We start from the raw sequence: 14,856 nt of genomic DNA, 5'->3' as shown, positions 1-14,856 counted from the left end.
TCTCGTATGATCGTGCTTTAATGGAAGATAAGTATACACATCTCTTGATTCCAAGTTATTGCTGAATACACAAAATTTATGAGAACACCATCAGAAAATGCAGGATCCTAGTGATATGATATTTTTCTGCTTCTTCACAAATGTGCTAACAGAATTGTGTATGCTTGCAGGGAGTTCATTATTGTTTGTATACACATTTCAATTGGTAAAGCTGAATAATATCTGTTTGCTTAAAAGTTTGTTTAAACTTGAATCAGCCAAAAAGTTGTGAAACTGTGGGATGTTAAGAGCCTAAAATTGTTTTCCATGTAGTAATATTTAAGTTGAAGTTGCTACCAAACATTTTTGCAGTTTTGTTGTTAAAGAATTTTAATGTAACCAGTTGAATGAAGGAAATTTAGTAATCTTCATCCAAGAATAAAGGACTCTGAAACTATCTGACTTAAATGCTTGATTATCATAGAATCAGAATTGCTCAGGTTGTAAAAGACCCTCAAAATCATCAAGTCCAACCACAGCCTAACCATATTACCCTAACTTTAACACTGATGAATCATGTCTCTGAGCACCACCATCGTATAATTGATTGCAGACTGACTATCCAGGATTTCATGATTTGTAATGTGGAGTATGCTAATCAACGCAACTAAAATTTAAGTACTATGAAGAGATAATGCTCTTGGGCAATCAGTACAACTGTTTCTTTTGTGCAGTATTTCTGGGGGGTATATATTCATTCTCTGTAAAGGATTTATTTCGTATTGAGGTACGTTTCCCTAAGGAATGCAATTTTAGACTAGGGACATTAAACCTGAAATTATCATCCCAGTTGTTACCATGACTGGAATCATGGGATATTTTCAAGGAGAACTAAATAGAAAACAGCTTTGGCGTCATCTAAAGCGAAATGCTGACAGCACTGTCAGGTACAGAAGAATACCCAAGAAAATAATGCACTGAGAGGGAGGAGTGGGGAAGTTAAAGTTTATGAAGAAAGTTAATGCAAAACCATCAGTAGGGGCACAGATGCAGAAGAAGAATGAAGTTGAAGCAAGGAGATTTTACTGGAGGACGTTTTCAGAGCTTTTAATGAGAAGTTTCAAAAAAATAAGTAGATTGAGAACTGATAAGTGAGGAGATTCAGAATCAGCTAGAAGTAGAAATCAAGACCTTGACTGCTGGATTTGTTTTCAACCCTTTTGGAATTAAGGGAAGACATAAGAGTGAAGTGGTCTGGGAAAGGCAGCTTTTCCAAGGTTTCTTTTGTATTTTTTTTTCCTCCCGTACATGTAGTGAGTTGAGTTATTGAAACGGTAAAGAACTTATGAAAAAACTGAATGAGGTGTGGGAAAGACAAGTTCACCTAGACACTTGGAAACAGAAGAATCTTCAAGGCTTGTGATTTCAAGGACCAAAAAAAAAAAAAAAATGGAGAGAACTGAGAAAAGCTGTAGATGACTGATTTTTAAGCTGCCATTTTTTGAAGTTATTGAAAGGTAGTTCATAGATATAGGACAGAGCAAGAGAAGCTCTGAAGAAGGACTATTAAAAATTGATGAGTTGTATACTTTATCTCACTCTGGAAGAGTCTGCCACTGTTGTTTGTTCTCCTTCAGATTGTTCTTATGTAGAAATGAGATGTGAGAGGCCAAAGATATGGTCATTGACTGGGTTTTCTGTGGTCTTTTTTCTTTCCTAGATATTCGTATTTCATGTGAACCTAAACAATTTGCATTGGACTTGCATTCAGCTTCTTCATTTAATTACTTTTTAGGAATATTTTAAGGAAAACATGAAGGTTACAGTTTTTTGTATATAACCATTGAACATTATCTGTTCTTACACATATATTTGCCATATAGCCATTTTATTAAACAGGAGATTGGCTTTTAGGGTGGTGTTTTTTTTTTTCCCCAAGTCATAATTCAAATGTGTTTTACATGAAAATATTTTATGAGGTATTATTAAATATTATGAATTGCAGACACTGTAACATTAACTAATATTCTGGAAATAGAGTTTCTATCAATAACCTTCATTTAATATAAAAATTGGTTAAATGTGCCCTAATAGTAACAATTAGACTAAATTAAAACTTAAAAGAAATCACAAGTCCTTTATTAAATTACTGCTAGTGATGAAATACAGCCTAGTATATTGGGATTATGAAACAGTTATGTGTCTACATCTAAGGGTTAACAGATCTGCGGCAAGTTCTGTGATTAACATAACTGTGGTCAGCATTCATTTTTGCTTGCTACTGCAGTGTTTTTGGTCAGCATGTCTAACCACTGTAACCACAGCAAAATCTTTTAATTGTTTAACAGATGTATATCTTGGTTCTTTTCATTATGACTAAATGGGGGGTTTAACGTTCACGGAAGCAACAAGAATGCTACCTTCTCTTGGCCATGCGTAATTGAATTTTTTTCCAGTTTCTTAGTTCAAGAGTGTCTCCTATTGATCACGTTGAGAATGTGTATCAAATGCTGCCAGGAGGGAACACTGTTAGAAAATCACTCATTACAATGATCACTGATTACAGTGATAACATGTTACAATATTCTGCATATTTTTTTGACTCCGCCTCCCCATGATTTTCTTCTTTTTTTTCGTAGAACCAGAGGAATTTGAAGACTAGCCATGATCAGTTAATAGCAAAAAGTGATGAGCTGAGTGTCCAGCTTAAAGAGGAGCAGTTAGAGTGCCTTCGTCTTAAAAACGAATTGCAGTTGGTGACCATTACCAAGCAAAGGACAGAGGAGGTGAGATTGTGTGCAAGACGGCTAGAAACTGCTTTGGGTGATATACACAGATAAGGGAAACTACCTTTTCATTGCTGAAGAGTAAATAGACTTTTCAAACGTATTTAGAAGACTGACCTGATCATACCACAGCTAACACATTGGAGAGAAAATCCCATGGTTGCTACTTGCATTTCATAAAGTTGCAAACCATACTTGTCAGCCAAGCTGCGTAATCACTGCACCAGTGTTTGGACGTTGAAGAAATGCACAGAATTTCATTATCAATTCTAATACTTAACAAGTGGTATGTTAAGGAGAAGCAATCATAATACTTGACTCGTTGATCGTATTTTGCTATTTATTTACTGAATTGAGCATTTCTAATGCAAAAAAAAAAAAAAAAAAATTATACAGCTTAAGACAAAAAAATAACTAGATACTGTTGTTCTTCAGCTCATGCATGCTGACTCACAACCTCACATGAGGATTATGAGAGAGCTCGTGATATGGTGGAAAAAAAGTTTTTGAAGTATTTTGTAGCTTATTAGACACGGTTGTATGAAAAAGACTAGTAAGACTTCCTGACAATACTTACAATATCAAGTTTTAAGTAATCATCTCTTTAAATTCTTACAGTTTACTGTTTGATATTTCCTTACTATCTTTTTGCGTTTAAAATTTTCTTCTTCATTTTAGTTACAGCAAAGAATAAATGATCTAGAGCAAGAGAAGGAAGTCTTGAAGGAAAGCTATGATAAGCTATCAAACAGGTAAATCATTTAATTAAATCTACTGTTTAATGGACAACCTTTTCTGATGCCAGTTAGAACAATGCAAGCATATTAGAGCATGCCTGTTGCCTGCTGTGGGTAGGCCAGTGTCCACAAGTGCCAGGTTATTAATGTTTCCTTGTGTTGTTTTTTTTTTTTTGATGATGTTTTTTGTTTGTTTTTTTCACAAGGGCTGTAAAAGACAAGCCCTTTTCTTGAAAATGTCATTCTATTGGAAGCTCCTTTCAAAGTTGATGGGAATTTTGCCAAGACTAAGGCTGAAAATTAGATCTGAAAAGTTTACAAAGAACAAGTATGAATTTGTCAGTTGACTCTTATTATGTAATCACTATCCAAGAAAACAATTCATTTAGATTAAAGATTGGGAGGAATTGTTTTCATATGACCTTGTAATGCAAATCTAGAAATGCTTAAACCCTCTCCAAAGGAAGCGGTGCCAGATGTGGTTGACCATTTATAGTTACCCAGATGGCTCTGTCTCCAGTTGAATACAGTAACTGTGCAAACAAATTGCACATGAATTCAAGTAACAGTAATCTTAAAATTCAAAGGGAGAAAACAGCAGAAGTGGGCTCTGTTCAAAGGGACATGAATGTTAGCATTATACAGGCTTCTTGCCAAACTGATGTTCATTTAAATATCTAAATGCTGAACTACTGTCAGAAAATAACATTACTGTGTTATTTATTTTTGTGACAGCATAATCTTTGAAAAACTGAAGTAATGTGTAGCTGCATATTTATGTGAAGTAAGTGTACATAAAGATATTGAATGCATGTATAGCTACACAATGGTAAAAAAAAAACCTCAAAAATTTTAAAAGTTTGAAAACTAAAGATAATTTATATCTTGCTAAGATTTATTCTTTCCTTATCAAAGCCAGTCACACTTCGAAGAGTGGTAAGTCTAAGCAATTGTAAACCATGCCGTCTTCTCTGCAGCTCTGTAACATTACCTACCAAAGTGATTGTGGGTTCTGTGCATTGTATTTACTGCATACTATGTTCAAAACTATAGCACAGCAAGGTTAAGTATATGTTATTGTAGGACTGGAATCATTGGTTAAGTTCACACGTGCTGTGAGAGGCACCATCATCCTGTATGACAGTACGTATTTAGAGAACTGTCTCAAAAAATAGGCGTTTTTTTTTCAATCCAAATAGAGATTGGATATGGGTTGAGAAAAAGAATTTAGGGAGTGATGAAAGTATTTTTATGAAGACTGGGAGTTGAGAATGTAAACCCTTGCTAAAGGTGTTGGAGCTGAGAATTCAAGCTACATTTTTTCTTTAATCTTCAAGTCATTCTTCAAATACGCTGTAGGTATAAATTCATTTTTATGTACTCACAAACACTTTGTGTAGTCACTGTCCTCAAAACTGGCAGTTGCTATTCAGTCAGCATGTACAGTCTTCCAAACTATGTGGGCTGTCTCTTCTGCCCTATTTCTTTCTTCTCTTTGTTTCTTTTTTTCCAGTTGTGGCTTTTGTTATGTGGAATTCTGGAGTAGATAGATGAATGGATAGATCGATGGATAGCTGAATGGCAGAAGTACAAAAAGAAAAGTTATTTTTTTAACCAGATAGCTTCACCAAAGTGCATAGTGGAGAGAACTCACTTATTAATGAATACTATTGTCAGTAAACTGCTTTATGACTATTTTTAAGATGAAGGGCATTTTTCTGGTCAATAATGCAACTACTTGATAATAATAACATGAAGACCATAGTACTCAATGTATAAATTACAAGAAAACACAGCATTTACTATGTCTTCTTACCCACTGGGAGTTGTACTGTAAATTAGGAAACGTCTTTACGTATATTTCAGTCTTAACTGCACATTTTGTTGTGGTTTCAGCAGTTCTGATTCTGTGTCTATGCAATCCTTACTACACCCAGATTGGTAGTTTACAAGTAAATAATGTGTTACAGGAAAAATAATTTTTCTAATGTCTGACCACCTCAGTTTTTTATTTCTTTAACTGGAAGAAAGATTACTTATTATTTCTTAATCGGTATCAGAATTGTTGTTCTACATTATGAGAAAGCTGTTGTCACTTTGTGGTCAACGTTTCTTTGAACAGGCAACTGACTTTAGGCTCTGCATCTTTCACAGATTTAAAAGAAATCAGGTGGGTGATCCTAGTTCTCTGCATTAAGAGGTTTTGTATGCGGAAAGAATGGTTTTGTTAGTTGTCAGTTGCTGAGGTTTGAAGCTGTGGATTACTCTGGAATACGCATCTGAATTCCTTCTCTAGTCCCACAAATGTTGTGTGTTGCCAACTTTTCTGACTTTGGAGCTCTAAATTAAGGCCAGTTCCTTTGCTCATCCCACAAACTCTTTCATGTTTTTTAACCACAGCCTGCGAAAGGCGCCTTGGTTTCAACAGCAGCAGACCAGCATATGTTTACTTAATTCCTAAGACATGATGACAGCGGTCTCCGTGCCACAAAAGGCTTTCTTCTTTATTATTTTCTGTTGAAGTTGATTTTGAAAAGTTCTTCATATGCCACATGTTTTATTGCAGTGTCTTCAGTGTGACCCGTGAACAGGAATGGAAATTAAAGGAAGAGCAACTGAAACTGCGAATTGCTGAACTAGAGACTGCTATCAAGTCTAGTTTAGCAGAGAAAGATGAAATCCTTGACAAGCTCAAAGTAGAGAGAGGTACATTTTTGAAGTAACTGTTTTTCCATGATGTGAATTTCTCTGGTATTGGAGTATGAAGATATTCTGCAGAAAAATGTAGTTTCTTAGTAGTGGTGAATTCAAAGCTGACTTTTACAAGGACGTGGGAAAGTGTGCTTAAGTTATGACTATCCTTAGTACAGAAATTGACTCAATACAGGTTATGTGTTGAATGAAGATTCTTAAACTCCAATTGCATTAATTCTTCAGTGGGTCAATATTTTCCCCCTCATAGGCAAGAAGACAGTCTTTTTCCACTTTTAAGCCACTAGTCTAAATTCATTTATTGTGTGAGTACAATAAATGGTACATGAAATCTATATAGACCCTTCAATTTAGTGAATTTAGCTTATTTTTGTATTTTGAGTGTACACACATTTTTATTCACAGTTGTGTACATTTACAGTAACAACAGGTTTGTTCTTCTCAAAATCTGATTTCATATGTGCTTTTTGTGTGATGTAGAACAACTCAGGGAATCTTTAGAACCTAGCAATCTGTTATCTCAATATTGTGATATATTGTGCCAACAAGAATTTTACAGAAAGAGAACGGACAGGAAGTAAACCAAATACGCTACAGATTTTTTTCCTTAAGTGTGTATTTTTAAGAGGTAGCACACTTGTGGTCAGTCTAACAGAATGAAGTGAGAGAACTTGTAAGTAGTTTGTATGATTATGGCCCATGTTCACCTTTACCAGCCCTTCCCAAAATAGGCCTTCAGGGCTTATAGATCAACAGGATACTATGTTTTCAGTTTCTGTTGCATTGAATTTGCTACAGCTTAAGTGGATTTTCTATCACCCTTCAAGGTCCATATATCTAGGATTTTTGTCTTTGGAAAAACTTAAGCAGTGTAATATTTCGGGGTATCTGTCTTCACTGCCATCATTTTTAAAAGCAGAAGAATTGAATTACTTTTTGTCCTAACTGGATGCCTAGAACTAGTGCAGAACTTCTCTCATGCTTACCCTTAATAGTTTGCCATATTAAAAATATCTATAAAACCTTCACTGGGGCTATTAGAAAAGCAGTGGACAAAGGTTGCTGCTGTGGACAGAAAACGACAGAAAATCAGTGACAGTTTGATAAGAGTGCTTGAAGAGGAATATCTTGTCTCCTCATTCCTGAAAAAAGCTCCAGCTCAGATCTCAGTTTATAATGTAGGAAAAAGAAACAACATCAGCATGGGAGATTCTTTTTTTTCCTGTGAGAGACCCCCCCCACGATTCTTTTTTTTCCTGTGAGAGACCCCCCCCACCCAACAACCATTGAATATATTACTTCTGAGAGTCTACAAGTTACCGCCCTCACCGCTGTCTCACTCCTGTATTTATCAGAAGGCTTAACTGTTTTCTTATATACTTGATTATTTTTAGCTTTTTTTTTTTTTTTTTTTTTTGAGCTTAGTGTAGTCTCTTCTCAGATGTACAAATACATTGCTTTTTTCTCATGACTGCAGAGAATTAAAGCTTTACTGGTTAATTGGTATTTGAATTGAAAATGGCTCCTGTGGACTCCCAGCATGCATGGGTGAGAAGACTACTGTGTAAAGGATCAATGAATGGTTCTACAGATGATTTATTTTTAGTGAAGATGTCATTTGATATATAAACTCTGCAAAATTAAAACTAACCTGATGTCAGTTTTTGAAACATGCCCAACCCCTTGAGACCAGTATTTCAGCCACCTGTTTCCTGCTGAGTTCAATACTCAAAACTGAATAGCTATTCTGTGAAAATAGTGAAGTTGTGCTTCGTGCCCTGAAGGTCAACGGGAAAAGATTCCAGCATTAAAATGATATTGTGGAATATCTGTTGAAAGCTATAGTATATATTCTCAACTAAGTGTGTAATATTATACCCATCAACTCCCACCAGTGCAGATGGGAGTTACAACAGCTAATGCTTGCCTGTCAAGCTGACAGTTAACGTTTCTATCGTTCTGATCTGGAATATGAATTCATGGTATTTCAATGCGTTATATAAAAAATGCAGCAGAAAAAAAAAGGTGAAAATACACTGTTCTCAAGAGAATAACTTAACTGGGGAGGAGAGCGTACAGGAAAGTACTACTTGTTCCTTAGAAACTTCTGTGTTTTTAAAACTTTTCTGTGTGAAAGAAAGCAGGCTGCTATAGCTAAATTATTTATTCTAATCCTGATGTTTTTTCTGTCACAAGACAAATTTCTTCCTGTTGCTCCTGATAAGTCAGTGTGGAAATAGCTCTGCATTAGTGGGTATTTATAGAAAATCTCTTCGTTCATTGACTGAGAAGTGAAATTGTGTTAAGTTATTCAGACTGAGAACTCAGACTCTCTCTTCTCTTCCCCAACCTTCCCCAAAAGCAAAAACCCAGTGAAGTCATACTATATAGCCTTGCCTATTGGTCTGTCTGCAAATATGTGAAGTGTAGATTTTTGATGCTGTCAGTTCAATCCTCATAAATGTAAGAATGTTTTGGTTGTTTTTTTGTTTTTTTTTTAATCTGTACACATCTACCAGACCTAAGCAGGTTCCTACCCAGCTCCCTCCTAGTTTGCTGCTAGTATAAGATTTCAATGTAGAATGTATTTCAATGTATATGTAGTTTCTACATCTTTCAGTGTCATTTTAATGCATATAGTAATATGAAAAAGCAAGCTGATTTTGGTTATAGTTGAGTTAAGCAATGTTTTGTTATTTCCCAATGTTCAGATCAAAAGGAAAAGCTGATGCAGGAGAACAAAGACCTGCAATCATGCTACCTGAAAAATAAGCAAGAGCTAGATGAACTGAAAAATCGCATGAATTCACTGACCAAGGTAAAATCTTCTTTTTAGAAAACGACCAAGAAAAACATCCTGTGCTTTATTTGTAGTGCAAATACTTATTGAAAGTAAAAGAATAATATTCAAAATGTCATGTCTAGTGGTCTTGTGAGAATGCATCTTGTTATCCTGAATGTATTTCTTCAATGTTCATTCGCATCTGATACCACCTCTTCACTGAGTATTTGTCTTTCAGGAATGTTATGTTGATGTTGATGCAACAGAACTCAATGAAGCTCTGTTGCTCATAAAGGTAACTTGCAAAGAATTCTTTGTTTTTTTCTTCTTCATTTTTAAAAATGTTTTAGTTCTTGGTTCACTATTTCCTGTTACCTGATTCGGACACAATGCCTTGGGTTCTCAAGGGCTGGATTGTTTCTGCAGTAGTTTGTGCTTCCTGCATATATGTGTGCACAGGTCATTTTTCAGTTACAATGAAGCAAAAGGAAAGATGAAAATTTTGAGAATGAAATTTAAAGTTACCTAGATTTCACTAGGATTTCATACCTAGAGTTGTGTAGGATTTGCAATAACGCTAAAGGGGAATTCAAGCCAGATTCCATAGTGCTTTCTGAAAAGCTTGCTCTTTCTCGTTTAAATGAGCAATCACACTATCTTGTTCTTCCTGTAATGTTGATTAAAAACATTTTCTTTTTTTAATTCTTTAATTTGTTTTGAGCACATTCTAACTGTAGCTCTGAAAAAGTGCTATAGCAACCTCACAGCTAACTAGTTGCCCTGTCTATGTTTACTAATAGAGAAATACATAGAAAAAGCTGTTTTTTTTCTCTTGCTCATAAGTTGTAGTTTTATTTTTTGTCAGAACTGAATTGAAAGTGAGCAGGAAAGAATTGAGTGCTTTAAGTTTCCACTGTTCTTGAAGACTTGCATTTAATTTAAACCATGTTTACTGAAATTTATAAAGTTTACAATAAGTAGAATCTTACTGCTACTTGAAAGCTAATAATTCTGTAATGATAACAAAAGAAGTAAAGCAAGGAGAAGATCAAAAATGAAACATCAGTATTAGTAATAGCAGTAATGTAGGCTTGGGCATTCACTGGAGCGTAGTTATTGAGTATATAGAAGGTGAATGCATGAGGTGGATTGAGAAGAGTGATTGCTTCTGAATATGTCATACATTTGAAATGTATGACAATTGGAAGTTTACATTACTAAATAAAATTGTGGCGGGTGCAGGTCCATGGCATTTTTATTTTGTGTTACCATGTGTCCTCCTTTCAGTGCTATATTAAACTATGCACAAAAACATCTAGATATTTTGCAAGAGTAATTCTCTAGTAATTTTTAAAATTTGCTCTAGGTTCGAAAGCAGCAGCAGAATGGGGACCTTTTATGTTTGGAAAAAGAAGGTGATGGTAGCCCTGAAGATTTGGAACATTCCATGAAGAAGCTGCAATTAATACATGTGGAAACAGTGCATGAACTTGAAAAGACAAGGAATATGTTAGTTGTACAGCATAAGATTAACAAAGGTTACAAGGTATTGAACTCCACTCATAGTGGTAGATACCACAATGATAACATTTCAATATCTGTAGCACTGGAACTTGTTCCATCGTGAAAAAATGAAGTTATAATTCAAGTTTCCAAATTCATCATCCAAGCCAGTCTGTTTTATGAAGTAACCTAACATAAAATTTGTTCATGCTGAAAGAAGTGTTCAAAAACCAGAAGATCCAAATAACTGCAACTTCAATCTTTTAACTCACCCTGTTTAGAGCCCTTAAGCTTTTGGTTTCATGGGATTATCTCAGAGCTCTTATCAGGCCCACACAGGAAAAACAGTACACACGCTTATCTATGAAGCTTCCTTTTCCACAGCGCTCTGCTTTCAGCCTCTTGTGCTGGATTATTGCAGATGATATTTTGGTTTTCATTTGATCCATCTGAGGTTCAATAATACAATCTTTACAAAAACTATTAGGAATATTATTCTGAATGAATCACTAGTCAGTTTTCCTCAATAATAATGTTAGATTTTGCTAAAATTAGAACTGATTGCTGTGGTGTTGAATTAAAATTTGCTATTTTTCTTTACTGCAAATTCTTTAACCTAACTGTATTTTCTCTTTTGTAGCCAAAAGCGTGTGCAATATCAATGTAGATATGCTTCACTGGTCCTTTTCACATGTAATTTTTTTTTCAGACTGAATTTGAGGCAATGGCGCAGAAGATGGAAAGTCTACAGAAAGGCTATGAGTTAAAAATAGAAAAGTATGTCCATCTTCTTGATAGTAGAGCTGAATGCATCAGAAAACTTGAAGGTATTTTTGAATCATATTTAATTCCTTCAATTTTTTTTATTGTTCTTAGATTGCAAAGCTTGTTCATCGGGTGAAACGCCTTTTAATTCTTGAAACTAACAGATCAGGTCCTCCATGGCCCGTTATCTATATGATGTTTTATTGACTTGTTACTTATTAAATAAAAGTCAAGAAGGTGCTTTATATGCTGCAACTGTTGCAGTATAAGTGGCCAAGCCTCTATGGGTAAATTATGTGTTTGTGGTCAAATTTTTTTTATTTTGCTGTTCAGTAATTACGTAAATTTTTGTGTGTTACAAAACCTCTCAAAGTTATGGCATAATATGCCTACAGAATATTTTAACGTCATGAATCTGAAATTGTTTTAATGACCTTATTGTATGGTATAAATAGAAAATGGAAGCCCGAAACGGGATAACTCACTAAGCTCAATGTAACAACATTCATCATATTTTGTCTCCAAGTTGCATGTTTTGTGCTGAAGGACTGCATGATGATTTATGTCTTAATTCCGTAACCATTTATTCTTTCTTTCCTCAGCACATAATATAATTTGTAGTTCAGCCCTTCAAAAATACACATCTTAAGTTTCTGCTAAATTTTAGCATAAAAATACTTACTTTGATCATCATATGAGGCTTCTGCATTTTAGCTTTTTACTGTTATTAATTTCTAGCAGTCTGTGTTATACTGATGCAACTGCATTGTGTGAGTATTTTCAGCATGCGAAGCTAGCCATGGATGTCTGATTTGAAGTGTGCAATTTGTGTTGGTTGTTTGTTTTTATTTAAGAATTTAATATTGTTAATATAATAGAATTATACTTCTCTGAGCAAGCATGAATTTTCTTTGATTTTTAAACAGTCATGTTGTAGCTCCCATTTTCTTTATTGCAGCCCAACTGAAAGATGTTGTCTACAGTACTAAACGATACAAACCCAGACCAGAAATACTGCCAGTCAATCCAGTGAATAAATCTGATGCAACTCTACATTTAGAAAGAGGACAGGGCCTTTTTGAACTTCATATCATCAGAGTGATCTTGTCTTCTGCAGCTGTGCATGCTTTTGGTGACCATGAACCTGCAACTTTTTGTTGTTTTACATTTTATGACTTCCAACTTCAAACAACTCCTGTTTTGTATGGAAATATCCAGTCATATCACTTTACTTCTCAGCATGTCGTGAAGATTGATGACTGCTTCTTGAGCTACATGAGGAATAGCAGTATCACTCTTGAGATTCATCATGCATATGGCAAAGACCATGAAACAGTAGCAATATGCCAGGTGGCCCTCCATGAAACCCTGGAACAGAATGGGAGGATCTACGGCTCGGAAGATTTAGTTGGTAATTAACATATGAAAAAGTATTTTGTTTGGTGTGATGATGTGACCAGTAATCTGTGTTTGATCACCAATTAATTTATGTATTGCTATTTAAAAAGAAAAAGGAATGGATTTAAAAAACTCTTACATTGGATGTGCAGCATTTTTGTTGATTCTAGCTCTTCGGACAGGTACAATTTTACCAATAATCAATGAGTACAAAAATGACATTAATAAAATCACCTGATGTGACATATTAGAAGTTTACTACATGCTGAAAATAGCATTAGAGAATCTTGTCTAAAAATAGCAGGAGATTCTTTGTCTTGTACAGAAGTTACTTACCAAGTGTAATTAGACAAGTAAAGGTGATTTTTATTAAGATAGTATTACGTTTCTCAATATAATTATATGATGACAGCGTGGAGAAAAGTAGTTAGAGCAATGTTCTTGTTTGCACTGTTGTACTACTCATATTTCACTGTTTTTCTATGAACACTGCAGAGAAGATCTTCAAAATCTGACATTCTTTCATTTTTCATTATTGTTTTATATATTATTTGTGGTTTAGTTGTTTAATGCAGGCTTCCTTCATTCTCTAAGACCACTGTTTATACAAGGTGGCTTACTTAACTACTTACTTAACTATGAAAAAATGATTTCAATCAGATCTTGTAATGAACTTAAATGAAACTAAATTATTTTACTCTCACATATATATAACTAATCTGATGAGTGTAATATGCATGAAAACCTAAAATGTTTCTGCTTTATAAGACTGTCAAATATCAGTGCTTGATACTTGGCCCAAATGTCATAGTTATCTACCCTCACCCTTCATCAATATGTAACAGAAGAAATTATGGTTGTAGTTATAACTGTTAAGTCTGCTGAAGAGGTCTGCTTGTAATTAATACTCAAAAAGCATCGAAAGGGCAGAAAAGGGCTGGTTACAGTAGAAAATACTTCAAATAGTAGGATCTACAGTGGGGTTTTGGTTTGGCTTTGGGATGTGTTGTTGTTTCTTTTAATTTAAATCATTGTTTTGAAGTCATTGTAAGATGAAGTGAAAGTGTGATTCCATCTTTCCTTAGGAGTGAATGGAAACGTCGAAGGTTTTGGTACTTTAGAATACTGGATCCGGTTCCGAGCTCCTATGGATCGATCCATTGGTCTTTACAAAGAGAAGTCCAAAGCTCGAGGGTATATAACACCCAGTTTGAGGGAAGACGGATCACCATTCCAGGTATGCTTGGTTTTGTATTACGTAGTTTTGGATTAACTCTTGGATTTTTTTTTTCCCCATTGCATTTTCTTTTTTCCACATTGGCACAGCTGGAGTTTTGCTGAAGAGGCAAAGTCTTAAACTTCAGTTGCTTACTTTTATAGACTGTCATTAGAACATTTGAAATTATTACATAAATATTGTATTTATTTTTCTTAACCTGTAAAAGCCAGATTTTGTTTACATTGTATCGTAGTGGATTATTCAGGAATGTTAAACCAGACAGGTCTCAGTTGAGGTATTACAGATGATGCAATTGTTCAGAAAGTTTTAAAAGTTCATAATGTTTGCATATATTGACATTGAGATAATAAAAAACTTTTTGTTTTTATTTCATTTATTACTTGATGAAGAGAATTATCGTGATATAAAACTTTATGTGGTAGTGATTTATTTGCTAAACTAACTGATAAAAACAACTCTATGTCTAGCATGACTTTAATGTACTTTACTATACAACCATGTGAGTTTATATTAAACCAAAATCTGTACTGATTCCCTAATGTATGCTGGGAAGTATGATGTACAAATTCTGTGAAGGATCGGTGTAGATATTTTCAGAGTATCTTTGGGCTTGACAACAGTGTAACATTTGCTTTAAATCAGTTTTTACTCAAAGGTATTTTTAACTCCAAGTTATTTTTAACTGACTCTTAAAATCTGGCCATTGTGAAATGCTCAAATCTGTAGTTTTCTCTATTTTTTTATTGTTATTTCTAGCTACGTTACAAATCCAAACACAGATGGAAGATAAGGCACATGGAGCAGAGCATTTTGTTGTAATTATTCTAAAACTGGAAATTCAAGCAATTGAAATATGCTGGTTGTTAAGGAGGAAATAGCACAGGAGAAATTGCAGAAATGAACAGTTTTTAAAGTAGATGTTTGAAACACTGCAGTTCTCAGAGATGCTTTATA

The 14,856-nt window shown here is 34.5% G+C and overlaps 1 protein-coding gene across 5 annotated transcripts in view; it reads left to right on the top strand.

Annotated features, from left to right (window-relative positions):
* RPGRIP1L (RPGRIP1 like) overlaps positions 1-14,856 on the top strand; it is a 56,750-nt gene that overhangs the window by 15,546 nt on the left and 26,348 nt on the right. For 4 of the 5 annotated variants that reach the window (XM_052685715.1, XM_052685714.1, XM_052685713.1 and 1 more), the window contains exons 8-16: positions 2,619-2,765; positions 3,444-3,517; positions 6,069-6,208; positions 8,926-9,032; positions 9,235-9,291; positions 10,363-10,542; positions 11,209-11,326; positions 12,223-12,675; positions 13,748-13,899. In XM_052685715.1, coding sequence (XP_052541675.1) covers positions 2,619-2,765; positions 3,444-3,517; positions 6,069-6,208; positions 8,926-9,032; positions 9,235-9,291; positions 10,363-10,542; positions 11,209-11,326; positions 12,223-12,675; positions 13,748-13,899 — 1,428 coding nt within the window. The remainder of the gene's footprint in view (positions 1-2,618; positions 2,766-3,443; positions 3,518-6,068; positions 6,209-8,925; positions 9,033-9,234; positions 9,292-10,362; positions 10,543-11,208; positions 11,327-12,222; positions 12,676-13,747; positions 13,900-14,856) is intronic. The other variant, XM_052685716.1, reaches the window with a different exon arrangement.

This window comes from Tympanuchus pallidicinctus, unplaced genomic scaffold (genome assembly GCF_026119805.1).
Source record: "Tympanuchus pallidicinctus isolate F22 unplaced genomic scaffold, pur_lepc_1.0 scaffold22, whole genome shotgun sequence".
In the NCBI taxonomy this organism is placed as follows: Eukaryota; Metazoa; Chordata; class Aves; order Galliformes; family Phasianidae; genus Tympanuchus; species Tympanuchus pallidicinctus.
This window is presented reverse-complemented; position numbering and strand designations above follow the sequence as displayed.